This window comes from Ursus arctos, unplaced genomic scaffold (assembly GCF_023065955.2).
Source record: "Ursus arctos isolate Adak ecotype North America unplaced genomic scaffold, UrsArc2.0 scaffold_10, whole genome shotgun sequence".
NCBI classification, from domain to species: Eukaryota; Metazoa; Chordata; class Mammalia; order Carnivora; family Ursidae; genus Ursus; species Ursus arctos.
The window spans coordinates 2,176,292-2,204,266 of record NW_026622764.1 but is presented as its reverse complement, the minus strand read 5'-3'; the positions used below and the strand labels follow the sequence as shown (position 1 = coordinate 2,204,266).

The window sequence follows — 27,975 nt, the reverse complement described above, 5'->3', positions numbered from 1 at the left end:
TTATTACCTTTCTGGCTCTAAATGTTCACACCTAACTTATCTTAAGCTCTAGCAGGTTGCGCATCTGCCCAGAGCCCAGTTTGGCAACTAGTGGGGGCTGTTTTTTGCAGGCCTGCCTCCTTGGCATCAGCAGGCAGACTAGGGGCCTGGTGTAGGCTGGTGGGGTGCCGCATCTGTGCGGGTGTGTCTGCGACCGCTGCCCCTTCCCGCTGCCCTGCTTGCTGCGAACCTGCACACATGCATGCACGCGGCCGAGGACACATGCAGTGACTGATCTGCTTCCCGTCTTTGCTCTCCTGGGTCCTTTGTTAAACAGTCTTTTGGAGCCCGGGAACCTAGTTTTCTCCTTTGTAAAACAAAGTTGGTCATGAAGTCTTCACAGCACCCAGGGGCCTCCCTGCCTGGCGGTGCTTCAGCTTCTCTCGTGGTTTCTGCTTGTGACCATTGCTCCTCCATGGAGGGTGAAGACTGACCGATGCTTTCATTGTGCTGCTTATCTTCCTGCCCTCCTTAGGATTTTGTCACCCCCCTTTTCCTGGAAACTCCCTAAAAGATGTGTCTGGAGTTTCTTTTTACATGGGTGGTCCCTGTCCTTTTTTTGTGTTTGGGCATTGATACAGTGGAAACTACAAAATCAGATAGGCTCGAGTTCTCATTTTAAAATGAATAATCGTTTGGGGGCATATTGGGTGACCGCGGTATGTATTGATAGAATCCATCGTCAAACTAATTTTATCCTGGAGCGTAGGAGTAGGCAGAATTAAGAACGAAACCTACAGAAGCCAAGGAGGCGAAATCCCTGTTGGGTCCTGTTCTTCACATATCCCCATCAGTATGGACCATTTGCATTAAACTGAAATAGCATGACTTAAAGATTCTTCTCTACTCGTCTCGTCACAAAATCAGATTCCTTTTGACAATGTGATAGGACAAAACTGTATTTTTAAACTTTGCGAACCAGACTCCAGAACTGTGCCAAAAGTAAGTTTCTTGCATCAAAAATAGCTTTCTCATAAACTCCCTGGAGGAGCTGTCTCGTGTTTGGAGTGTTAAAGCTAGGTGAGTTGAACGTGCTTGGCCAGCCGCACCTGTGGGACTCTCTCCGTTAGCCCTGAGAGCATTCCTTTCCGTTCCCTGGTGTTTTCTTGTTGGGTCTAGCCTTCGGTGTCCTCAGCCAGTGGCATCTTTGAGGTGTGTGTGCCCTCCTTGTTGAGGGCACCATGGGCCAGAGTGGTGGTGGTGGTGGGGTGCGATTAGGCGGAGTTGCTGCATTTCTTGAGCCTCGGGGGGGCGGTGTGGACGGTGGCCGAGGTAACCTGAATACTGCTGCTGCCACGTCTTCCGGCATCTCTGCAGCCTGGGCACTGTGCGGGTGGGGGCGCCCTTGTGGGTTTGCGCTTGGCGCTCCGAGCTGCTCTGCCTCCGTGGCTGTGGGCTTGTGACGTGTGACTCCAGGCCAGCCATGTGCTCCTCAGATGGCAGGCTTGTTGGCTGTGGCCTGGGGCTGCTTTGCCTCACCAGGAAGAACATTCCCGAATCTGCAGCCCACACCAAGGAAAGGAGACTGAAAAGATGGCCCCCAAGCTTCCAGTTTCTGTGCTGCGGCTCTTGCTTTCTTGACTTGTTAGTTCCACCAGCTGGAGCTGTTTTAAGCCAGTTTGAGTTTCACTGGCGGTTGAAAGATTTAACTGATGACCTCTTTGTTGTGTGATGTATAACATGCTCTGTTTTTTGCTATAAAACTTGCTGCTTTATCCTGTGGGAGGTAGTTCTGATTTCCAGTACTGTCCGTGAATTTGGAAGCCAGGGTGAGGTAGGCCCACCAGTGTTGGCTGGGAGAGCCTTTCAGGTCTTACTAAGTTGGTGACCTTAGTGGGAACCCTGTCCCCCTTCTTTGTCAGGGGTGTCCCCGCTGCAGGATGGCTGCTAGACCTGACCATCTGGTTAGAAGGTGTGGTCAGGGGATGTGGAGAGAGGGGTGGCACACGAGGGTAGGGCTCCCATGGTGGGTGGACACCCCGGTGGTTTTCGAGCACTGTCCTCCCTCCTAAAGGTGGCGCCGCGCTGGGGCCTCCCCACGAGCGGCCTGGCGTGCGGGTCTGCAGTTGCGCAGCTCCCGAGTTGCAGGCACCGCGGTGTCCTGTCCGTTGCGTGCTTGCACCCCCTCTCTGTTGGCCTCACTGCTGTGCAGACTGGAGGAGCGGCCACCCTCCACAGCCATGGTTTGGACGCAGCCCCGGGGCGCCTTCAGGCCACCTCTCTGAGAGACCAGAGCCGTGTTCCCCCGGTGGGGCCGCTTGGAACTCCTGACACCTGCAACCTGTGAGGGAGCTGGGCTAAGCCTCGGGGTCTGAGTGACTTGCTGTGTAGACATGGACAAGTAGTAGGGCTCCTGGAGGTTCAGGTGGTGATGCCCTCTGCTGGCTCGTAGGGCACCTAGCACAGGCTGTGACTCGGTCCCGGGTGGGTGGGCAGGAGTGAGCTTTCAGGCTGGCCGGCAGGCAGCTTCTCCGAGGCTGCTGTAAAGCCTCTCCCTTTAGGACTTACGTGATGACCGTGTCCAGAGTTTGGGAAGGGAGGGAAATTTGTTTGCTCTGGAATGAGAAGTACTTTGTGGGGAACAGTTGTTCCTGTTTTGAATAACGGAGAAGTCTGTCTCAGCCAGCGGAGAGCTTTCAACGTTTGCCCTTTGGTGTTAACATGGCCGGACTCTCAAGTGACCTAACCGCTTCACTTATTATCTTTCGTGTGTGTGTGTGTGTGTGTGTGTGTGTGTGTGTTTTGAAGATGTACTCTCTCCCCTTCAAGAATCAGTGCTTTTGGGGGCAGTGCGGCGTATGGGTGCCAGGCCAGTTCTTGCCAGGTGCGTTAATCAGCAGCCCCCACGTCTCCAAGGCTTCGGACACTAGGGGCTCTCCCACCGGGGACATGTTCACTGCAGGTGAGGTGTTGCTGTGCTCTGGGATCCAGGCTGAGGCAAGGCCCAGACTGGAGCTGCTACCACTCTCCTTGAAAGGAAAAGACCAGGGAGGTTGGTTGAAACACCCCAAGGCTCCTCCAGCTTCCGCTTGGGGCGGGTGTGCCTCGTCCTGCTTGGAGCGGGTGCGTGTCTGCGTGCTCACATCTCGTTGGCCGGAGCCCAGGGAAGGCGTGGCAGTGAGTGGGGGAGCGTGTAGGCACAGCAGCTGCAGTGACCTTGAGTTAGACAAAGAAGTTCGAAAACAGTGTGATGACTGTGACAGTTCCACATTGGGTCAGCATCTGCTCTTAGCACTTGTGTCTTTGAAACCTATTTATTTTACAACAATATTCTGTTGGTTCAGGCTTTCCTGAAAACCACAGTGGCTCCTCCTAAAACAGTCCTCCTGTATCGAGGTAGAGGTTTATGCATTTGGGTGCTCTCGCGGATACACACGGGGGGTCACCCTCCTGGCACTGCCCTGCCACATGGATGCTGGTGATGCTTGCTTGACCTGTGTGACACAACCCCATTTTCCTGTACAGGCGAGCCTTCCTGATTTCTGGTGTTCAGGGGCTAACCTTGGTATTTAAATGTGACCATATAAATAAGGAATATGTCAAAATAGAAAATTTTTAGAGGACTACCAGAAGTTAAGGCTAGGAAGGTGAATCTGGGCCAGATATTCAGGTCTTTGATGGCCTGTGTCGACCCTTCTGGTGATGTCACTGACAGTATTTCTGGGGATGAGTGGTCAGCGTGGTGGGTGCTCTGAGGAGCTGGTTCCTCTGGTCCTCTTCCAGGCAGATTAGGGAGGGACGCTGGGCAGGTGGCCTCTCAGGCCAGCTGGTGTCCTCCTGACACAGGTGGCGCACCTTCTCCCTGCTGCTTTCCGTCTGTAGCTGAGTGTCCCCACATCTGAGACCATACCTATTTGTCCCCTTCTTTCCGAAGCCCTTTCTGCTCTCTTGTGGCAGGTGCTAGTGTACCAGAGCTGCTGGCGGCCTCCGGCCTTTTCCGAGGGCAGGCTGCTGCTCGCGTGTGCGTGCCTCTTGCCTGCAGGTGGGAAGGGGGTCCTGCCAGGTCTGTGGCACTTTGCTTTGCCAATCTCCCTGTCATCCAGAGCCTGGAGCCTCCTTTCCCTGGAAACAAGTGTGCAGAGGAGTGCCTTGCTCCTCCTTTGTGGCCTTGTGCGGTGTCTCCCCTCTCGTGCAGCCTTTACGAAAGTCTCAGAAAGGCCACCTTGTGACCCTGCCACCCTTTACCCTTCTCCCCCACATTTTCTCCTCTGCTAACTCCTTGGACCCTGATTTGCCTTTCCTCCCAAGGGCTGGTCATCCTTTAAGTGGTGTCGTGTGTCAGAGGTGCCCTTGCAGGTGGGCTAGTGGAGTCTTTGTTCCTCCGGTGAGGAAGGTGGTGTCCAGGCCGTGCAGTGAGCTTCCACAGGCCGGCAGGCCCGTGCGCATGTGCTGTCCTGCCTTGCCCTTCATCCTGGTTTGCATTGGGAGCTCCTAGATTTGGGGGGGGCATCTAGCCTGGTTTGTCTGGGATGGTCCTGGTTTACATCTGCTCTCATGGACTAACTTTCCTGTTCTCTCAGAGTGACATGGGGTGGCCGGCGACTGTGTGTGCCGCAGCCTGGCTTGTGTTCTGTCTGGTCTCCACTTCATGTCTTGCCCGTTCTGCTCTGTTTGGAGCCCTTTGCATCAGTCTCCCCTTTCTTTCAAATTGTACCTTGTTGGGGGACATCCAGGACTAGCCGGTGTTGGTAGAGAAACAGCCTGGAGCCTTCGTTGGTAGCTTTTGGTGTCAGCTGGCTTAGTGATGTGCTCTTTTGTTGATGAAGCTCAGTCTTCGAGTGGAGTTGGAGGACACAGCTGCATCCCCTCCGAGAGCCGCTGTCCACCCTGACATCACCGCTTGGCCAGGGAGGTGTCCCCAGGAGGTGTTCACTGTCTGTGACGTTCTGTGCTGCCTGCCCGCTGGCCTGGGGGCGTTTGGCCAAGCCTGGGGGAAAAGTGTTCTGATGCTCTTAGAAAGACGATGGCAGGGGGCGCCTGGGTGGCGCAGTTGTTAAGCATCTGCCTTCGGCTCAGGGCGTGATCCCGGTGTTCCGGGATCGAGTCCCACGTCGGGCTCCTCCACTGGGAGCCTGCTTCTTCCTCTCCTACTCCCCTGCTGTGTTCCCTCTCTCGCTGGCTATTTCTCTGTCAAATAAATAAATAAAATCTTAAAAAAAGAAAAAAAAGATGATGGCAGTGCCCTGCTCTGATTGAATCGAGGAGAGTATGCTCTTAGAATCTTTTTGATGTTTGGCATCTTCCCCTGATAAAGGAAGTCTTTAGTTTTGGGGTGATTCTGTCATGTCTGTATGTGCATGTTTCTCTTCAGACTTCTCTGCCTGTAATTGTACTTCTGGAATACACTTTCATCAACTTGAATTTCGGAACTTTTTATCTTAATTTTGTGTTAATCTCCTTTTTTTGGTGGAGGGATTGATGGAGAAAGCCACAGCCTTTGTTCCTTGATGGGGTAGTTTTTGGTAGATTTGTGGTGCTGTCAGAGCTCATGCCAGAGGCTGCAGCTGTGAGGGAACCCCACATTCCTTCGGGTATCCAGCAGATCCCGAGTTGGGGGCCAAGATGTAGGTGAGCACCGTGTGTAGCTGGCCTGCGGCTGCCGCCTCCACTGTGCCGGAGTCCGGGGCAGGGGAGGCTGGCCCTCTTCGGGCTGCAGACTGTGTGGGCAGGTTCCTAGCAGCCCCTTCCTGGTTGGGGAGGCGGGACCCCCGACTGAGAGTCTCAGATTTAATATCGTTTCCCTCCTGTTGCAAGGAGATCTGTCTCCCCAGTCAGGCCCACTAGCCGGGATGCTGTGGCGGCCTTAGGGGGCAGCACTTCCTCCGCTGCTGGCGGCGTCTGTCTGCTCTGCATGAGCCCCACTCACAGCAGCTGCCCTGAGGCTCACGCTGCCTACACCCCTACCTCTGCCGCCTGTGCTGCTTGGATTTGTGGTTGTTTCCCACTGTGTTAAAAATGCGCTGGGGTGAGGTTGACCATGATTCCCGCCCCAAGAGTTAATTGTGTGAAAGGGCTTTGAATAGTTGAGTGTTGGGCAGACAGTGCAGGGAGTGACCATTCTGTGGAAGCATTCGCAAGGGGGGTGGCTGTTTGGTGACAGGGAGGAGTCCCAGGCAGCAGGTGCAGTTCGTCCCCACTGTGAGCAGACCCGAGTGTAGGCCGGCGTGGAAGGGGGCACTCTCCTCTTCTGGGCTGGTGTATTTCTGTCCAGGAGCCTCGGGGTGCCACAGTGTCCACGCCGTCAAGGTGGAAAGGTGTGAGCAAGAGAGCTAGTCTGTGAGAGGCAGCAGCTTTGAGGATGGGAACCCAAGCACTTTGATGGAGTGGGGTCATCTCCTGTGGGAGCCGGAGCTGAAACCTGGCTGGTGCAGAGCAGTGGAGGGCGGGGCCAGAAGGCGCATGGGGCCGCCCTGTGCAGCATGTGGTATGGACACCTGCACTCCCTTCTCTGGATGGTCTGTGAGGTGTCTGTTCCACAGCACCCCCAGTCATCCAGGATGCTTTTTTCTTGGTAGCTGTGTTTTAGAAAACAATTTTCTTTGGTAAAATGTAGTTACTGATATGTCAGTTTTACAGGAAACCACAGGCTTGGCGTACCTGATTCAGAGTTTTCATTTTATTTTATTTTATTTATTTATTTTTTAAAGATTTTATTTATTTATTTGACAGAGACAGCCAGCGAGAGAGGGAACACAAGCAGGGGGAGTAGGAGAGGAAGAAGCAGGCTCCTAGTGGAGAAGCCTTATGTGGGGCTCGATTCCAGAACGCCGGGATCACGCCCCGAGCCGAAAGCAGACGCTTAACGACTGAGCCACCCAAGCACCCCTGATTCAGAGTTTTTACACCTCGTTCCTTTTCCAGAATGCGAGACATTTGCACGTTGCTGCTTCCTATCCTTGTCATCGCCAGTGTGTGTTCTTCCTTCCCATGCTAAGGGCGAGGAACCCGAGGTGCTGAGGACTTCCGTGCCTCCCGTCATCTGAGGCTGAAACAGGCAGGGGGGCAGCCTTCCAGCAGAGCAGGGTGGGCAGCTCGCCCTGGTGAGCCCTCGAGGAGGCGCTGTGGAGAGCACCTCCGTGCCTCACTTGCAGCTCTGCACCCTTCTGTCTGCCTTTCCCTGTGGTTTATGTTTGCTGTGTGTCACTCTTGGTTTCTTTTGACATTAAATTTACTGATTTTTTAATATTTTACTATTTTGGGGGGAAACTGGTAGGATAATTTTATTTTGAGAATATTGGATTCCGCCGTACATTTAATTCACTTAAATGTGAAGATGAGGTGAGTTTTGGCAATATGCTTTTCCAAGGTCTCTGGGATATTGAGTGTTCCGTCCTTGCTGTCCTTATGGTCATGGGGGTGAGCCTGCCTGGGGAGAGGATTCACACCTTCCTTGTCTCTCCAGGGGCATGTTTCTCCCCCTGAGCTGGGCGGAATTGCCTGGGGAGTGTTAACATTTTGATGGGAGGTTGCTCCTCAGAGATGCTGATATAATTGCGCTGGGATTTGGCTTGAGTATCTTGGTTTTCTAAATTCCTGGAGATCTACCATGCAGCCCGCCCCGAGAACCACTGCTCCCGGTGCCACCTGAGGAAAGGCGGACCTTGGTGTTTACTTCCTTCCCTCCTGCTGGCTCGTGACCCCAGCCAGGGTGGGCATGTGCTGCTCTTTGGGCACCATGGTTCGGCCGTGAGGTAGGGCGGGTGCCCTTGGGCACTGAGTGCCCCCGGGTAATTTAGTGTGCTGAGTGTCCTGGTCCTTCTCCACGTGGACTGACTTTTGCTGAGATCTTTCTATAAAAGTCCTCACAAGACTTTGCTCCTGTTCCCATAGTATAAACTATATACTCGAAAATTTTTCTGGTTTTGGTTTCTGTTGAACAGATTCCTGATTCAGGAAATAGTCTGCTGTCTCTTTCTAGAGAAGGGTTTTAGTCAGAACATTTCCTTGATCCAGAATATGTGTTTTTTCTCAGTGGCAAGCACTTGTCTCCTCTCATTGTGTAGTTTCCTGTTAAGAAATGTGGTACACGTGTGAATTCACTTAAGTTCTGATGTCACATTGAAGCCCATTGGCGGGCAGCTTCAGCCAACCAGAGGCTTCCAGATATCCAAGTAAGAAAGATATATAGTTCTGGAATAACAGGAAACTTCAGTTTTCAACATCCTGTTTTTCTGGGTTTTGTGACTTGCTGCTGCCTCACCACAATGAAGGTTAGTAGACTTTTTATGTAGAATTCTTCTCGTAGAATGCCACACATTTAATTTTTCTATCTCTAAAGTGAGAGCTTTAGAGCCGAGAGACCTGCAGATGAGCTGCTGCTGCATGTCACAGCTGTGCAGGGGTGTTCGTCTTCTACATGTGAGGAAGCTGACGCCTGTTGAGGTTAATACTCTTAATTCTCTAAAAAACAAAAAACAAACCCAAAAAACAACTAACACGTTAAAAATGTAGGTGGATGTGTCAGCCTAGATCGTGCTATCACTTGGCTTGGAATTTCTTGAATATCACAACAAATGACTCGTATTCTGTGTTGCAGAAGCTGATTCTAAAGATGCTCTGTTCTGAGGCGTACTTTTTACGGGCAGGGGCTGGCATGAAATCCGCCTTACCGTGTGTGTCCGCTGAAGGGAAACGGCGTCGGGAACTGTACAGAGCGCGTAGATGCGGCCACACTTACGCGCTAGGGCTCCGTTCAGTTTCTTTCAGCATTTAGAAAGGCAAGCTGTGTGTTCAGCTCCTCCCTTGACTCCATGACTTGATGGCCTCCTTTCTTGAAGTTTTTTCATTTTTGGTTTTCCTTTTGGTTGCCCATGTTTAAATAAACCCAACCTCACGATTTTTACTCATTTCAGAAATTAAATACACAAGACTATTAACTGAAGATTTTTTGAGGGAGGCAGCATTTAGATTTGGAATGGCTTCTCTTAGCAACTCTTGACATGAATGTCCCTTGTAGTGACATTTAACAACAGAGGGTGGATGGGTGGATTGATTGGTACATTTTCCATTCAGCAAACATTGGAGTTTTTACTGTGGGCTGGCCATTTTGCTAGATGTTAGGTGTCGTGAAATCTGGTTTATAGATTTTACAGTGTGGGGCGGCATACACTCTTGGAACATAAAGTTGTCATTGTTATGAGTGTACTGGGAGAGCCTGGTTAGGGCACCTCACAGGAGAAGTCCTGTGAGAGAGTTAAGGGATGGGTGCTGGGAGGCAGGAAGGAGACGGGGGTTCCTGGCAGGATGTGTGAGATGGAGGAAGGGGAGGGCGGGGAGGGGAGGAGGTGGCAGGCAGCCTGGAGAGGAAGTTGGGGCCCTCCTCCTGCTACTCCTTCCTGGGATGACTGGTGATGTTTGTGCATTCCTGCCCCATTGTGAGAAACTTGGAAGGCTGTTGACACGATTTACGTTTGGGTATCTAAACACATCTTTGTTATCGACATCTCTGAAAGAAATCTTTTCATTATTTTTCTGGCGCAGTTGTAGGTGATTTGACTAAAATTTTTTTGTGGAGGTTCCTCGGTGATCAGAAGCTACATGTAGTCTTCAGGCAGTATTTGGGAGTGAGATCTGTGTGCACTGGCGTGTGCGCACACATCATAGAGCAGCTGTAAGGTATCAGGCGTGTTATTTGTGTGTGTGTGCGCGACAGTGCCAGGACCGACTCTCCCGTGTGCCCGCTCTGTAGTGGCTGAGGTCGGAGGAGACGCAGACTACATAGTCCTGGTTTGGCCTCAGGGCTGTGCCTGGAGGGTGGAGGTGCCCCCTCAGAGCTGTCCCCCTTCTGGAACCTGCTTCTGTTTTCCCTTCCTCGTGCTGTCGGTTCTGGGTTTCTCTTGGCTGTGCCTAGCTGTGACACGGACTGTGGCTGGGACAGGATTGTGAAGTCAGCTCAGCCCCACCGAGGGCTGGCAGCCACAGCTCCCTCTCTGGGTGGGCTCCTCCCCAGCTCGCTAAGGGGTTTGGGGACATATGGGGAGTGGATGGTTATGAAGCTGGTCTCTCGCCGTGTCCCGGACCAAAGCGTGCCTGCGTGAGGAACTGTGGTGGGACCCCTGCCCCTCTGCTGGAAGCCGCGTTCACTGGTCTGAGCCTTCGGGTCGGGCTGCGTCTTTGGGACTTGCACAGTGGATCCTGCCGTGGTCCTCTCATTGCTGTGAGAACTACGTTTATCCTGCACCCGACATATAAGACCCTACTAACTTGTTTAATTTTTCCTTTCAGACATTTGATGCAAATGATTTGTATCAGGGGCAGAATTTTAACAAGGTCCTCAGTTCCTTAGTGACTCTAAACAAAGTAACAGCAGGTAAGAATTTTTTATTGAACTTGAGGGGGTGGGAAGACAAAAGGGCAAAAACATTTGCTTTTCAGTTGGCAAGGCAAAAGTGAGCACTATTGAATTGTTAAAATAAGCTATCACATTACATATTTGGTTGTAATTTTTGCTGTGATGTGCTTTTCTTATTTGATCAAAGTCTTCCTCTTAGGTCCTGTGGTGGATAGCAGGTGTTTTCCTTTGTGTGGGCGGAAAGATGTCTAGTTGAAATGATAGTAGAGGAGAAGTGTTTTTCACGTGGGCAGACTCATGGGCTGTCTTGGAGCTAGAAGCACTTTCTCTGGGTTTTTATTAAGATTATGCTGATTAAAGCTTATGTCTAGGGAGCAGATCCAGAGACTGTTTGTGAGGGGTGATCATGGCCAGGGAAGTGGCCAGTGAATTGGGCCCTGCAGTAAACCCCTACCTGGGCCAGGCCTGCTGAGGGTGATGAGGGTGCCCAGGCTATGCGTTTGCAGTGTTGTGAGCCTGGGTCATCCCTCATTGGAGGGGCCTGGATGGAGCTGGGCTCCGAGACCCTGAGGACAGGAGAGCTTCTGTGCAGATTTCTTGGAGGGAGGCCCCGCCTGCCCCCTGAGCACCGAGAAGCTCTGTCTTTAGAGAGCTAAAGGACTTAGTGGCTCTTGTGTTTTAAAGTCCCTTTTCTTTTTCCATTTAACTTTATACATTTGTAGGTTCAGATTTACAGGAGCAAGTTAGACCTTGAGGTCTCTTGAAAAGAAACCTCAAGTGTATTTTGTGAGGGGCTCTTGTCATTTTCTTCCTGGCCCTTCAGATGGGGTGTGGGGGGAGCCGTCAGAGCACTGTGGGCTGCAGCGCCAGCTTTCGGTGCGCTCTGCGCAGGGACTCAGGTGCCGCTTCCTAGAACTTGTTTGCTGGGCGGGCTGTCTGGCTGCTGCCCCTGCCTGTGCAGAGGCATGGGGTGGGGCGTGGGGAGCACCACCCAGACAGAGCCCCTGCCATTGCCTGCCATCCCCGGGCAGGGCTTTTGATGTGGCTGTGTTTTCTCAGCTTGACTGTGTCGTTTAAAGTTGAAAGTCTCCTAGGGCTGTTGAGGTGGAAGTATCTGGGGGAATTGGCTCAGTTGATAAGTTAGGAGCTTCTGTGAGCAAGTGTGGGAAGTCGGTGAGGATCTAAATCCAGGAGGAGGGAGGGAGACCAGGACGGAGAAGTTCCGGAAGGGGATACAAAGATGGACATGGTTAGAATCATCCTACGACTTGATGTTTTACACACAGAACTTGAGGGCATTTTATAAAGGTTATTAGGCATTGAAGCTGCCTTCTCTATCCCACATTGTAACGGATGTAGCTTTAATGTGAACAACCAGATTAGAAGAGAGTTGTGTAACAGTGGGCGGAATGCAGTGACGGAAATCATAGATCCTGGAATCGAACGGAAGAAACCGATGCAGAGCGGGCACGGTTGCATTTCTTCGCCGTGTGGGTCCTGACTGCCGGCTGCTTTAATAAGCCACCTGGGCCTCAGTTTTATGTGCGTGTCCTGGGACTGGTAGGGGTCTCTGTGCAGGCAGGGGCGAGAGCAGCAGACACAGAGGCAATCTGCACGTCATTTTTTACAGAGACCCCCTGTCTCCAGGGCCTCCTTCTCTGGTGGCTGCTCAGGAGGGAGGAGGACCACTTTGGCCTTGCCGCCGCTTGCTTGGTCTCCCTGCAGTTGAAGAACAGGTGCCAGCTTAGGGAAGATGGGGGGGGGGCGTGCTCTTGGGTGGGTGCTCCTCGTCATGAACGTGGCCCAGATCTGACGTCTCCTGAGCACGATACCATTGTTTTTTCCCCCTCTTGTGCACAAGTATTACTCCCGTACCCTTGAGAGCATTGGACACTTAGGAGATGTAAGGTGTTCTCAACAAAGACCCGTTTGGAAAGTTGCAAAATAAACCTGATAAACTTGGTACTCTTCCTTTCAGTGTTGACACTGGAAACCTCTCAGCTGGAAAGGGCTTTTTGGCCACCCCCCTTTTTTAGAGCAAGAGCGTGCCTGGTGTGCAAGAGGGGAGAGGGGCAGCGGGAGAGAGAGAGAGAGAATTGCAGGCAGACTCTGCACTGAGTGTGGAGCCTGATGCGGGGCTCCATCCCACGACCTGCGATCACGACTTGAGCAGAAATCGACAGTTGGACACCTGACTGAGCGCACCAGGCACCCCAAGAACTTCTTGCTCTTATATTGGGCTATTTGCTCTTAAATTTTGTCCCTGAAGTCAGCGTGATGGAAGTGACCCTGTCTTTTTAGATCTCACTTTTAAATGACTGAATAATAACAGTTGCAGCTGTTGGTTCCAGGTTTGTTGGCCTTGTCATATGTTCATATTTTCCCTTTACTTCTGCCACTTAAAGACCCTTGCGTTCTTTGGGTATGTTGGTGAACACTTGCCTTTTAACTGGGCAGAAGACAGCAGGAAATAGGGATATCCTGAGACTCTTCCATTGCACTAAACGGTCCCTTGAAAGGTGGAGTCAGGCGAGAACAGGGGTATGGCGCGTTGCCACCTTGGGCCGAATCCCCATGAAATGCCCTTGAGGAGCTGGTTTTGTGCTTGAGATTCCCGAGGCCTGTGCCTTGCTGTAGTAGAAAGCGCTGGCCATTACTACAGCCTGAAGCAGGACCTGAGAATGGCGGCGGCCTGTTAGCGATGTTCTGCTATGGATTTAAAACTGGGCTGGCAAGGCTGTTTGAGGACTGGGTTTCCAGACTCTGGTGTCAGTAGAGCCAGGTGGGCAGCAGGAAGGACAGACAGAAGCCCAGGTAAGTGGGCCCCTCTCGATGTGTGCAGCCCTGCGTGGCTCTCAGGGGACGTAGCCTCAATGGGGCCACGGCCTGTGTGCTTCAAGACCAGCTGCAAATCCGGGCTTTCCTATGAGAGCTTCAGACTTGCAGTTGACAGCTAACTCTGTTCATAAGACACGGTGTAAGCCAACCCCAGCAGATCTGCCAGAAAAATAGGAACTGGAGATGACCAGTTTAAGGATATTTTTATTTTATTATTTATATTTTATTTTTAGAGAGCTTGCGTGTGTGTGGGGGGGGAGTTGGGGGTTTGGGAGGGGCCAAGGGAGAGAGAGAGCCCCAAGCAGGCTCCACGCTCAGCACAGAGCCCTGTGCGAGGCTCTGTCTCATGACCCTGAGATCCTGACCTGAGCTGAAAGCAAGAGTGGCTGCTTAACTGACTGAACCACCCAGGTGCCCCAAGGATATTTTTAATGAAGGCTCCCCTTTTGTGTGGTAGCTTTAGGAGGTTGCTAGGTGTGTGGATCTTGGTACAGTGATTTCCCTGGGAAGTTTCCTCATGGCCTCATCTGTTTTTTTAGTCAACTCCCTTCTCAGAAATGGGTTGCTAACATTTACTTGTTGGTTGGCCCAAGTGGAGTGTCTCTACTCACGAAGAGACTGAGGGAGTGCGCTGGGCACTTTTCATACCTCTTTACTTCAGTCCTTCCAGAACTTTGTGTCGTAAAGCTTGGCTGCCTTCGTTCTGAGGAAGTAATCCTTAGAAGGGTCTCTAACTAAAAGCTCTAAGGGTTTTTTTTTCTTCTTATTAAGCAAGAATCTTTTACTTTTGTTGCAAATAATTCCTCCTGTTTCTACCATGAAGTTCAGTCCTGGACAAGTGGGTGCGCAGGGATGGTGTGTTGGGAATCAGTACTGGGGGGGATGCTCTGAATTTGAGAGGCTTGTGTTTTCCATGTGAAGGGGAAAATATTAAAAAGTTATAAAACCTTTAAGAAATTTGAAAATCATACTATAGAACTGATGAATAGTTCTGTCCAGTGTGCAGGCCGTTTCTGCGGTGGACAGTCTTCTATGCATGAGTGGCCCGCTTTTTGTTGCCTCTGCCATGTGTTCCCCAGGGGCTGCCCCTGTTGAGAGTCTGGTGTGCTGCGAGGGTGCATGCTTGCCAGCGTCTCAGCTCGCTCTTCTCTCTGCATGACCTTTTCAGACATCGGCCTGGGAAGTGACTCCGTGTGTGCCCGGCCCTCTTCTCATCGGATAAAGTCTTTTGACTCTCTGGGAGCTCAGCCTTCGCACAGTCGGACTTCAAAATTGTTCCAGGGCCAGTATCGAAGTTTGGTAAGTTTGAGTGGATGATTGGGGTATGTTGGGGAGGTGAGTGTGTGCCCCTGAACCGGGTGCTGCTGCCCAGCTGGAGGGTTCTCTGGCTTTGTGTCCGTGGTTCCTTTACTTGGGTATGGCGTTGGCTGATCACTGCATTGCCACAGTAGCCACATGTTACACTTGACTGCTTCTGAGAAACTTATATATTTTAGGGCTCATATTTTAAGACTCCTTAGATCTGTTAATATAGAGAGATGGGTGCTTTAAGGTGTTTCCCAGGTCTCTTGTATTTTATTTGCTTTGTGCAAATGTACAGAAAGTATGGGAATAAGAAATTTAGATATGTAAGGAAGAAATGGCTAACAGCTGAAGAATCAAAAGAGATGGTCTTTCTAAAAGCATGACTTAGAGTGTTTCCTGCATCAGGATATGATTGGTGAAAGAGGGACTCCCTTCTAATGGCTGGTGGTGATGTGGAAAAGGAACTGAAGTGAATGGTTATCCTGGGAAGTGAAGAAAAGTTCATTTCTAAGTTGTTAGGGTACAGGCTGTGAGCCTAGAACACAGGGTGTAACCATGAGACTGGACAGAGATGAAGTACAGTGCTGAATGGGGACTGTGTGCGGAGAGGCCGGCCCTGCGATCCTTGTACAAACACGTGGAACCCTCTTTGGAGCTTGTGGGTGATGGCACTTAGTTTGATTAGTCGTATGACTGCTTTCATGTACCATTTAGTAAACCTGTGTTCGAGACAAATGGTCTTGCACAAGAGTCTAAAGAGAACCCAACTCTTCGAGGGTTTAGGGACCACAGCTACGTTGTCTGCTTCGACACAGAAAAGAAGATTGTTAAGTAAGCTAATGGTGACCCTAAAGAAAGAAATTGGTTAGAGTTGTATTTTGTGGAGGGAATTTGACTTTAATTCATGAAGGAGGGTTGAAAAGGAAGCTACGGAAGGCACCGTAACTTTTACATGTTCCTGAATTTTTTGAAAACTGCTAACTCATTATTACTGGTTTTTCCTTAGAGTGGTGCCATTACCGTTTCTGCTTGTGTGTGCTATGCTGTGTGCCACTGTTCTGTGTGCGCTGTTCCAGGCGCTGTTCCTGCACTCCCTCAGATGACCCTTCCAGTGACCCCACGAGGCACAGGCTTTAACACTAGGTGAATTTTTCAGAGCACTATTGGGAGTATTTTGATTCTAAATTGAGGAAAAAATATACAAACTACTTGAAAAACATTTTAAATTTAGCTTTTATAAAATTCCTGGTGGGAAATGTAAGAAAACAAACTCAGCAAACTCTGGGTAAAGAAATACCTGTTGCCTCACCCATTTACCTGTGCTAACTTTTAATTAATTTTAGAGCATGAGTGTGTATGAGGTGGTGGGGGGACAGAGAGAGAATCCCAGGCAGACTCCTCGCTGTGCAGGGGTCAATCCCATGACCCTGAAATCATGACCTGAGCTGAAATCAAGTCGGATGCTTCACTGACTGAACCACTCAGGGGCCACTACCTGTGTCTGTTTTTAACTACTTGTTGCGTACATGAAGATTAGATTGCACATGCATAATTTTAAGCAAAATGCAGTTTAATGTAATGTTGAATAGTGAATGTTACTGAGATCACAGTAAGTGTAGGATTAATTTTTGATGAGCTGGAGAAATTTTAAGTTACTCCAGAAATAAAAAGCCCTCTACCATCCCTTCTGTTTGGTGTCTGTGATTGGAAGAGACCCCATCAGCTGCTGATGAGAGGGGCAGGGGCAAGGCTTTTCTTACCATGCTGCGTGAGGATGACCTTTGCCTTTGGATTTTTCTGCAGGTGTCCTTAGTACTTTGAGGTAACTTTCTTGGGTTAAAAATTATAATAAGGATGGCAAAATATTTAAAGCTGGATGATGGGCACTACAAAGAGAAATTGTTTTCTTAATTGGATTTATAATTGTGCCAAAAAGAATAAAAAAGGAATAAATGTAATCAAGGAGGTGAAAGACTGTACTCTGAACACTAAAAAACAGTGAAAGAGCTTGAGGATGACACAAACAGATGGAAAACTTCCTGTGGATTAGAGGAGTCCATGCTGTTTCCGTGCCCACGCCCCCAAAGCAGTCTGCGGATTCGATGCAGCGCCTGCGGGAGTCACAGTAGTACCGGCCCCGGAACTAGAACAAGTACTGCTACAGTTTGTGGGGCCGCAGGAGACTTGAAGTAGCCAAGGCAGTCTTGAGGAAGAACGACGCTGGGCGTACCCTAACCCCGATTTCAGAGTGCACTTGAGAGCTGGGATAGTCAGTAGAGTGCTGGCACAAGAGCAGACACAGATCAGTGGAACAGAGCTGAGAGCCCAGAAATGAGCCTGCCGCTGTGCGTCCGTTATAAATAAGTATATAAACCTACGGCAGAGGAGGCGAGACTATTCAGTGGGGAAAGACGGTCTCTTCAAACAATGGTGTTGGGAGAACTGGACCACTTTCTTATACCACACACAAAAATTAACTCAAAATGGATTAAAGATCTAAATGTGAGACCTAAAGTCATAAAACTCCTAGAAGAAAACAAAGGCAGTGATTTCTTTGAAAAAGGCCATAGAAACCTTTTTCTTGTGTGTCTCCTCAGGCAAGGGAAACAAACTTTTAGGAGTACACCAAGATAAAAAGCTTTATTATAGCAAAGGAGCCATCAACAAATGAAAAAGACAGCTTGCTGAATGGGAGAAGTTACTTGGAAGTGACCTATCCCATAAGGGGTCAGTATCTAAAATATATTAAGAATTTACACAAATGAGCGTCAAAAAATCCAATTAAAAACGGGCAGAGGACCCAAATAGGCATTTTCCCAAAGACCTACAGGTGGCCCAAAGACCCATGAAAAGGTGCTCAACATCACTAACCATCACAGAATTGCACCTCAGAACCAAGGTGTGAAAGAACCCCTCACCTCAGTCGGAATAGCTAGGATCAGGAAGACCATTAACAGGTGTTGGCGAGGATGTGGAGGAAGGGGAGCCCTTGGGCACTGTTGCTGGGAACGTAAATTGGTGCAGCCACTGTGGGAAACAATATCATGGTTCTTCAGGTTGAAAATAGAAATACCATATGATCAGTAACTCCACTACTGAGTATTTGCCCAAAGAAAACAAACACTAATTTAAAAAGATACGTGCACCTCTATATTTATTGCAGCATTATTTGCAGTAGCCCAGGTATAGAAGCAACCCGAGTATCCGAAGACAGATGAGTAAAGATGTGGTATATATTCACAATGGAGTATCACTCAGCCATGAAGAATAAAATCTTGCTGTTTGTAATAACATGGATGGACCTAGAGGGTATACTGCTGAGTGAAATAAGTCAGAGAAGGTACCACATTAGTCCACTTACATGTGGTATCCGATAAACAAAATAAAAAGCAAAAACAAACCCATAGAGAACAAACTGATGGTTGCCAGAGAGGGGTGGGGGATGGGCAAAGTGAGCACGAGGGAGGGGGAGGGCGACAACTAGGTGATGGGTGATCTCCAGCTACCCATCATCTTCTACTTTGTTTGAAATTTTCCTTAATAAGCTAAACACAATTCGTGGTTTCCTGAACATTAATTTTGTGACCTCTCGATTGTGTATGGCACTCATTCCCCAGGCAAGGATCAGTGTTTCCAGGGTAGTCTTTCAGAGCCCTTGGGCACATGTACTGACTCCGTGGTCGCGCCTCTGGTTGAGCAGGTCTCGCGTGACCACCACCTCGGAGCTCACTGTCAGCATAAGCCTGCTTTGGGGTCTCTGAATCCGTCTGTTCCTAGACAGGTTTCTGGTTTGTGGTGTAGGCACGTTTGAGCAGTTCTAGCATTTCGTTTGCACTAACCTGGAGCTTTTAACTTCCTTACCTTGGCACTTCCCTGTTGCTTCCTCATTATTCTTTTCTTGGGGCGACTTCTCCCTGCTCCCCACCGACACCCTGTGCTGAGCTCTTTTCTGTGCCCCTGTGCTGCATGCTGGACCCCTCCCCCAGACTGAGGGACTCCATAACTGCACTGGAGAGTAGGGGCCTCAGGCTGTGACTTGGGTCTTGTTTTTCCTCCTGTCTGAGGCTGACTCCATCCTTTTTTATTGGTGAATAAACTGTACTGACTGCTTTGGGGATTCCTCCTGTCCTTTTGTGCCCTGAGTTTTCCCTTGACTCCTGGTTAAGTATGACTGTGGGCTCCTGAGTTTCCTTTCCATGTGTGGAGAGAATAGTCAGATGAGGAGGGGACATGGTTGCTCCCCTTCACTTGTGAGAGTCCTTACATGAGCCCTCAAAGCACTTCCTGTCCCTGTGGTGCCCCGTACCTCCTGAGACTGGGGCCAGCCCTGGTCACTGAGCTCCCAGAACAGTTTCTAAGGCGTGTAAGACCGTCTATCCATGTGTTCCTCACCGTTGAAATCTTTCTAGTTCCTCTGTCCAGCAAGCATGGGAATACTGGGCTGGTTCAACGTACTAATGTCATCAATTCTCAGAACTCTTTAAAACCTTTTTACACGTCTCAAAGAAGCAGGTGTGTTATGTCTGATGGTATGTTCTGACATTTGGAATACAAAGGGGGCATCGTCTAGTTGCCGGCATCTTCTGTTTGATGGAATACGTTCTGAGGAAACAAGCTAAGAGAAGTACTATTTACGTGAGATCACGAGACTGGGAAATACTAGCCATTGGAGTAGAAATTGGGTCTTTCCTTGACAGGCTTTTCTTCTTTCAGTGAAATTCTGGGTACTTCCAGGGAAAAGAGGATGGCGTTCGTGTGAAGGCAGTGCTCTGGGATATCCTGGTTTTGGGTTGTTAGGATAACTTCAGAACGTGGGATAAAGTCAGTTGCTTGGTGAAGATCTGGACGTGCATGCTATTGGCAGGCGTAAGCGTTAGGAGGTGGCTGTTAAGAACATCCGTGGTGGGGACAGGTTCCTGCTCCCAGAGGAGGTGCTGTACGTGTACCTCACAGTTTCCTTCCCTCACTGGCTGACCTGAAACCTACATCTAGATAACAGCTTGATGAATTTCTACAAGTCACATGTTCCCGTGTAAGATCGAGAGGCAGAACCTGACCAGTGTCACCTTTGTTACGTCTGCCTTTCCCAAATGCATCTGCTATTCTGATTTTGGACTGTAAAGATGAGCTTTACTTGTTTTGTATTTGACATAAATGGAATCCCATGTCATATACCCGTTCTGTGAGTGGCTGCTTTTGCTCACCCGCTATGTTGTGTGCTGTCGTAGGGGGTCTGCTTGAACCCAGATGCCTGACGAGCTTTAGTTGCAGGAGCACTTTTAAAAAGCGGAAGGAGAGAAATCTAAAGTAAGGTAGTGGTTAAATACCTCCTTCTGGTTTCCTGGCCTCAGCGGCAGTGACCTGAGCACGCCTCGTTCGCGTCTGGAGAGGAGGCTGAGGGTGGCGTGGAGTCCTTGCGGCGTCCTGTGGTGCTCCCCCTTGCATTCCATCCCGCCTTTGGCATCTGGCTCTGTTAGCACTCCTTAGAACAACGTCTTACATTAACGCCTCCAGTAGGGGCTGAACCAGCTGCCTGACCTTGGACCCCCTGTCCTTCCGTTGTGGAGTGGCTGTCCCTGAAGTGGAAGACACGTCAGTGGTGTTTGCCTACTGTGTGCCTGACTGCAGAGAATTTGCAGCTTGTGGGGAGAGTGTAGTTGACGTCATTTGTCATCTTCCAGTCGGTGTGGTGCCTGGAGAGGGCTTCAGCACTGGTTGCTGAGCTGAGGTGGATGGGCTGGCTGCAGGGTCATTCCTGGGGGGCAGTTTGACATCCGTGGGGCCTGCTCTGTGCATGTCCTTGGTTACGTGTTGTATTCCGTTGGGGAAATTGATCACCAGGATTGGCTCTGTGTGGGATTTACACCAAGCGAACTTGCCCAGGGTGGGTCACGGAAAGGAAGATCATGGTGGATGACATAAGCAGGATGACCGTGTTTTGCAGAATTGAGCTGACCCAGCGTGGCAGCCCGATCTGGCTTCCCTCCCCAGAGCAGGGACATACGTACCCTTTCTCGTGGGGGGCTTCAGCTGCCCCTCACCGTTCAGGTGCGCCAGCAAGCATCACGTTTGAGGTGACTGGTGAGCCAGAGCTGTGTTTCAGTGTTGCCAAATGCTGAAGAGATTTCCTTACTGAATGTTCTAAGCATTAAATATGCAGTAGGTATGAAGTGTTTAATTTGCTAGATAAAACATTTAGTGGGTGTACTTAGATGAGTACATTTTTATAACTTATATTGTAAAATACACAAGTATTAAACATTTGAGGAGCTGTTTGCCCCTCTTGAAGACCCGTCCCACTGTTTGTGCTTTCTCTTTCTCTCTCTTTGGTGACACATGCACCTCGTTTAGAATCGGGTCCTTCAGGACTTGGTGCAGGAGGAGCCAGGCAGCCAGCCGCTTCCCATCTTTCCCATTGTCTCAGTGAAGGCCCGTGTGAAGCTTGATTTCTTAAGCCTGTGTGGGGGTGTTGGGGGGTCTGGCACTGTGCCCCAGGCCCGTACCTTCCTCCTGGCTGAGTTTCCCCCATGGCTTCTGTTGGGTCTGGTCTGTGTAACGTCACCATGTCCCAGACCCACAGCATGGCCAGGATGTGTGCTGTGACTGTTCGTCCTTGCCTGAGCACGTTTTGTTATCCAGAACTAATCATTGTTGCCTGTGAGCTTCCCATGCACCCTTTCCGACTGTGGCCTGGTCTTCTGCCTGTTTCTAAGAATTTCCTGTACGTTCAGACCTGTTTAGGACTTTTCACTTCTTCCCTGGAAGCTCCCTGCAGTCTTGTGGCCGCTTGAGAGTCTCCTGGTTGTCGCCAGGCTCCTGCCAGCTGCCGTCTGAGGGGTCTTCCTGCGTTACCCTCCCCTCCCCTCCTTCTGACCCATGCCTGTCCCTCCCTCCTCTGTAGAGAAGACGTGGAGTCTTGGGCTCTTCCCTGGCTGATTCCCCTGTTCTGGAGGAGCACATCTCTCAGTAACTTCTTGAGAAGAGGGCGCGTGGGCCGTGACGTGTTTGAGAGCTTGCATAGCCCCACATATCTTTTCATCCTAATTCTAAGCTTTGCTTCCGTTGCCATAGTTTAATTCCGACGTGACTTGGTTGGGGCTTCTTTGGGCTGCTTTTCTTTGGGGTTCACGCAGCTTCGTGGCTCTGTAGGTTTGTGTCTTCTGCCAGGTTGGGGACACGTTCAGCCGTGTTTCTCAAACCACCTTCCAGCACGTCTCAGGCCTGTCATTTTCCACACTGTCCCTGCGGCTCCCCCGTGTTTTCACCATTGTTTTGAGTAAATTTTGTAAGTTCTTCTTTTTTGAGATTTCCTATTTTATTTCTCTATTTTGAGAGAACTTGTAATGGTTTTTGAAGCCTTTTGATGAAAGTCCTTTGTGATCCCAGCAGCTCCTCCATGTCAGTGCTGCTGTCGGCATCTTCGCTGGTTCAGGTGGGGTCGTCCTGGTTCTCTGAGTGAGCAGTGCTTTGTGTTGTGTTCTCGACACTTGGGAGGAATGCGAGGAGGTGCTGCAGCCTACTTCGGAGTCTTGCGTGTTTGCAGGCCGTGACCCTGACTGGGCTTGACGTGATGGTCCTGGCCTGTGTTGGTAGGCTGTGCTGCCAATAGCACCTTAGTTTCCAGAGTTCTTGCAGGGATGTCTGGTCAGCCTCACCCCCCTGGGATTGCTGGGGTTCCTGCTGGGCCCCGATGACCCTGCTGGAGGACAGGGGACACCGGTGTGGGCACATGGGGCCATTGGCTGCCAGCTGGTGGGAGTGAAGGCAGGGACTCCCTACCTGATCTTCTCTGATGTCACCAGTGCAGGGGGAGCTCTGGTGCTTGGTGGGGTAGGTAGGGGACGCCCTTCCCTGTCTCTGTGGACTCCCAGGTGCAGGCTGAGGAGCGCACCCCTCCCTGTGGGTGAGTGGGCCTGCCTGGTGCCCCTCTTTGGCTCATTTCACCAGGAGATCAGGCTTTTCTTGGGGATGTGTTTAGTTTACTCCTGTTGATAGTTTCCAGTGGCAAGCCTTGAGCACCCAGTCTGGGATAGATGGAAATAAAAAGAAACTCTAGCCAATCTGCCTCCCTCTTCCCACCTTTCAGAGATGGGCACATCTGCTTAATCTGAGGAAAATAAGCAAATGAAAAGGAGATACCATTTCTTGCCAGCAGTTAGGCACAAAGAAGAATGCTGGGCAATGTCTAGTGCTGGCGAGCGTGCGAGGAGCCGGCTCTTCAGTACTGCTGGCGGGAATGTGGCCGCCTGCAGACAGCACCTCTCTGGAGGGCACTTCAGAAATTGGTACGGAAATTTAGAATGTGTCGTACATGTTTTCTGACCTGAATGTCATGTAAGGCTTATTTACAGGTGTGTTCAAAGATGTGCAGGGAGCTTTAACGCAGCCTTTTTTTTGTAGTAGAAAAACAGTAGAATTAACCTTAAATCCAGTAATGGAGAATGAGTTAATGGCGCAGCCATACAGTTCAGTTACGTGGTTAGTTAAGACTCTAAAGTAATAATGCTGGAAACAGCACACCGTGTTAACTTTTGATAAATTGTAGAGATGCTCTATCCACTTTGATGTAAGTGCGTGTATGGCAGTGTGTAATGTTGGCGTAGGCCTAACCGTGGCTGGAATTAGGCCTTTCAGACCACGAAGAGGGTTTGCTCCGGGACCGGCACCCGGTGCTGGTGGTCAGGGTGCACTGCGGGGAGTCCGAAACCTGCTTCTCTACTTTAGCGGTTGTTCTGCTGTTGGAATGGGACAGTTATGCTCTGTTCATACTAGTCAGACATAATCTAATTTTATGTGAAGTAGACGCCATGAAATTTTTCTCCGCCTTCTTTCCTTTTTTAGGACATGACTGACAATAGCAACAACCAACTGGTAGTGAGAGCCAAGTTCAACTTCCAGCAGACCAATGAAGACGAGCTCTCCTTTACGAAAGGAGACGTCATCCATGTCACGCGGGTGGAGGAAGGCGGCTGGTGGGAGGGCACGCACAACGGCAGGACTGGCTGGTTTCCCAGTAACTACGTGCGGGAGATCAAGCCCAGCGGTAAGTGGGGCCCTGGCGGAGGGGCTGCTGCCTGTCCTGTAGGCGGAAAGCGGACAGAGGGCTTGTGCTCTCCATCTGAGCGTGCGGAGATGGCCCTGGGCGGAGGCGTCGCGCTCTTCCCCGCTGCTGCTTCCAGCTAAGGGATCCTTGCTTTCGTCCTCCTTGGCGTGCTGGCATGAAGTCTCCGTCATTGAAAGGAGCATTTCATTCAGTCGTAATACCCATTTAAAATAAGGACTTGGGGTTTGCCGTATCACACAGGCTGTTAATTTTTATCGCTACGGGTGCTTTTGGCAAGGACGTATCCTTTGTTTTTCTTTTGTATATTAAAATGCATCATTTTCCTTATGTTTTCTGTAATTAACATTATTCTGAAAAATTACTCAGAGGCGTGTATTATTTTGAAAGGGAATAGTAGTAGTTGGCGCTTATTTCTGTTGTTTGATTCTTGAGGAATTAGAAGTTCTGAGGCCTCAGGGCTGTGTTCTCTGTCAGGAAGGTGTGGCTTGACAGTTCTGTGCACCCAGCATGTGTTCTCTGCACATGCTGTCCTGCTTGGGGCTGTGCCAGGGCAGTAGCTGTCCTTCTGAGCACATTGCCTCGCTGTTCATGTCATGAGTCAGCATTAGCTGTGTGCAAAGACTGCTGGGTTTTTGAGTGCGGCTGTGCAGTTCTTGACCTCACAGATTCCTCCATACAGATGACCCTTGAACAACTTGGGCTTAGGGGTGCTGACCCTGCTGCGCAGCCCCAAACCTGTATAACTCTGATGCCCCCAAAACTTAAATAACTTCTAGTAGCCTATCGTTGGCCAGAAGTCTTACTGATGAAATAAACAGTTGATTAGCATATATATATATATATATATATATTTTTTTTTTTTTTTTAAGATTTTATTTATTTATTCGACAGAGATAGAGACAGCCAGCGAGAGAAGGAACACAAGCAGGGGGAGTGGGAGAGGAAGAAGCAGGCTCACAGCGGAGGAGCCTGATGTGGGGCTCGATCCCAGAACACCGGGATCACGCCCTGAGCCGAAGGCAGACGCTTAACCGCTGTGCCACCCAGGTGCCCCGATTAGCATATATTTTTTGTGAAGGCATTGCTAAAAAAGCACAGGAGACCGCACATTTGCAGTACTACAGCATATTGAAAACATCCGTGCGAAAGTGGACCCCTGCAGTTCAGCCTGTGTTGTCCAGGGGTCCACTGTATAAGAACCCTTGTGCTTCTGTGGACTTGGTGCTAAGTGCCACCCTCCCAGCCCTTCTGACACCAGGAGGGTGGTGTCGGAGCAATTCGGTGACATCTCTTAGAGCTCCCAGGACCCTGGTAATTTCCTATGTGATAAGAGCACTGGGAGCATCTTTTGTTCTAATACTTGGTGTTTGATCCTATTTCCTGATACAGAGCTCCCAGAAGCCTGGTAATTTCCTGCGTCCGGAGCCGAGGGGCAGACCCAACATTTTTTCTACTTCAAAACCACATTTTGCGTATTCATTCACTTGTTGCTGGACATTTGGCTTGTTTCCACCTTTTGCTGTTGTGAGTCGTGTTGTTGTGAACCTGGTTGAGATCTGTGTGAGTCCTCTCCGTTCTCTTGGCTATGTGCCTAGGAGGGCGGTTGCTGGCTCCTAGGGTGACTGTGTGGGACTCCTGAGGAGCTGCCATGTTGTTCCCCCAGCAGTGCATGAGGGCTCCCGTTTCTCCACATCCTTCACATCCTTGACAACGCTTTTTTTTTTTTTTTGGATAATAGTTATTGGGTGTGAAATAGTACCTCACTGTTGCTATTTTTCTCTAGTTGATAACAAAAACAGTATTTTCATTACACTAAAGGTCTCAGTAAATAAGTTTCTTGGTTGCTTCTGTTCTGGTTACTATATGAAGTGTTGCTGTTGTTCAGTCCTCACCACGACCCCAGAAGATGTTGAAATACTCAAGGCCTAGGGCGCAAGTCCTCCTTCTAAGCCATGCAGGTGTGTAGCCAGATGAGCACGTGGCGCTGGTATCAGGCTGATACGATAGAAATGTTGCCTTAATCTTACTGACTGAGTGGCTGGGGTGAACTCATTAGTAGTCCCTGGTCAGGTCCTGGGAAGGGCTGAGTCCAGTCTCTGAGCCAGTTCCTGGCCAGTCCTGAAGTCTGATGGTCATCCTGGGGCCAAGAGTGCTGCCCTCAGCCATTTCCAGGAGGATGCTGGAGTTGGGGAGGGGAGAGGGAAGGGTGAGTTGGTCTTTGCCGTTATCAGTGAGGGCAAGGGGGCCACAGAGCTGGTGCTGGGGCCCGCCATCAGAGTGGAGCCCGACTGGGCCCATCTCTGTTCAATCTGGGCCTTGAATTCTGCTATGAGTGACTCATTTATTTTCTATTTATTTATTTCTAAAGATTTTATTTATTTGGGAGAGTGAGAGAGAGCACAAGTGGGGGTGGGTAGCAGAGGGAGAGGGACAGGCAGACTCCCTGCTGGGTGTGGAGCCTGATGCGGGGCTTGATCCCAGGACCCCGAGATCATGACCTGAACCGAATGAAGGCAGACGCTTCACCGACTGAGCCACCCAGGCGTCCCATGAATGACTCATTTTAATGGGAATCTTGGGCTGACTTTGAGTTGCCACAGTAAGGGTGCAAGTGAATTTTTACTTTTCAGGTATTTCTCCCCATGGAGTTTTGACAGTTACCCTTTGACAGTTACATGGAAAAGATAGTCCGTGGGTCTCAAAGTCCTCTTCCGGTGACATTTGGGAGTTGTTTCCTAAAGGACTTGGGCGTGCGCGGTATTGGTGTTGTCAATAGATGGTTTCATGGTGTGCTGTCACCCTTGTGAGGTCTGGCAGTGCCGCACCGATGCCTTGGTCTGGGGGGTGTGGGGCCAGATAGCTGGTGGGGACAGATGCAGCTCTAAGGACAACTACCCATTGCATGAGGGGGTAGTTGACTTAAGAAAAAAAAGTATTTAAAAGGGGCGCCTGGCTGGCTCTGTCAGTGGAGCAGGCAACTCTTGATCTCGGGGTTGTGCATTTGAGCCCCACGTTGGGTGTAGAGATTATTTAAAAATCTTTAAAAAAAGAAAGCCATTATGTGTCTGTGTTGACTTATGTCAGGGGTGACTGCATCCTGTTCCACCAATTTTTACGTCTTACTCTGTGTTTCCGTGTGCACGTGCATGAGAGAGACCCTTTTAAACACATATATAACTGCATTTGGGTCACGTGGAATTCTTGGTTTTTGTACTGAATGGAGACAAGTAACTTTGGAAAATTTCCTGTTTTTCTGTTTTTTGTTTTTTAAAGTATAAATAACACGTTTGCTCCGATTGGTGATCTGTCGTGCTGAGTATTCTTTAGCTGACAGTCAGACTAAAGGAATAACCTTCTGGGAATAACTTTCCGTGCTGTGCTCGCAGATTATCCGAGTGTATTCTAGGGAAACTGATCCCTGTGTTTAGATGTGGGCGTTTGAGACAGGCAGGAAATGCTGTTTTTACTCTATTACTTCACAGCAGCGGAGAACTCAGGGGTCACAATGACATGCTAATATTGTATCCTCAGTTATTTCTGTGACTTTCTGATTTTGGACAGGATTTCTTTTTGGAAGGTGTGTTTCAGATAAGCACTGTAATTCACAGTGCCATTCTTCATTTTCTGTAAACAAAGTGTGCCAGATCTAACTGGCAGTCATGCAGGAGCATTTCCTTGTGAAACAAAAATATGGACGTCCTTTAAATTGTGAGTTTCTCCTTGTTACACTTCCTGTATGAGTTTTGTTCTTGAATAAACACACCTGAGGTCTGCCTCTCAGTGACCTCTTCTGGGCTGCCTGTCTCCAGGTAAGTGCTCAAGAGCGTCTGCTAGATTGGTTTGCCCTTGTAACTGCAGACCGCAGCCTTGCTGTGTGTGCCTTTGACCTGTGTGTGCTTTCTTGTTTCAAATAACCCTCTTTGAAGACCAGTGTCCCCCAAGAGTCTGCAAAAGGGTATTTCCAAACCTTGCTGCGAGTGTGCTTTTCTCCCTGAATATGTATCCCCTTATGGCAGGTACCCCCTTTATTTAGCATTTATTTTCTATGCACATTGTTTTGATATGCAAAAACAGTGGAATTCGGCTTTTTGTACACACAGGTGCATGTTTTATGCACATTCTGTAAAGAATATCTTACATTGGAGACCGAAGGGGAGAAGCAACAAGGCAGTGGTCCTGGGGGAGAGGGACTCTGCTTGCTGCTGCTGCTACTGCATCGGTCAGTAGTGGGCCACACTACAGGTCATGCGCCCCTGGGTTGGGGGGGTCGTGTGTGCTTTTGACATCAAAAAGTGACCTAAAACGCAAGCTGGGTTTTGGGTGCAGCGATTAATTTAGTTATGGAAGAAAAGTGTTATGATTATAATCTGCAGGGAAAGGGACAGAGGTAACAAGTTTGTTTTTGTGTTGCTGGAAGTGAACGTGTGTGCGTGCGATG

The 27,975-nt window shown here is 49.7% G+C and overlaps 1 protein-coding gene across 18 annotated transcripts in view; it reads left to right on the top strand.

Annotated features, from left to right (window-relative positions):
- ARHGEF7 (Rho guanine nucleotide exchange factor 7) overlaps window positions 1-27,975 on the top strand; it is a 137,062-nt gene that overhangs the window by 51,989 nt on the left and 57,098 nt on the right. For 8 of the 18 annotated variants that reach the window (XR_006408518.3, XM_048215744.2, XM_026490044.4 and 5 more), the window contains 3 exons: window positions 10,264-10,348; window positions 14,337-14,467; window positions 23,315-23,516. Coding sequence is in view for 16 of the 18 variants with exons in the window: in XM_048215744.2 (XP_048071701.1) it covers window positions 10,264-10,348; window positions 14,337-14,467; window positions 23,315-23,516 (418 nt within the window). In the remaining 2 variants the exon portion in view is untranslated. Of the gene's footprint in view, window positions 1-6,756; window positions 8,250-10,263; window positions 10,349-14,336; window positions 14,468-22,641; window positions 22,759-23,314; window positions 23,517-27,975 lie in introns of those variants that run through there. The other 10 variants (XR_007188973.2, XM_048215742.2, XM_048215746.2 and 7 more) reach the window with 5 other exon arrangements.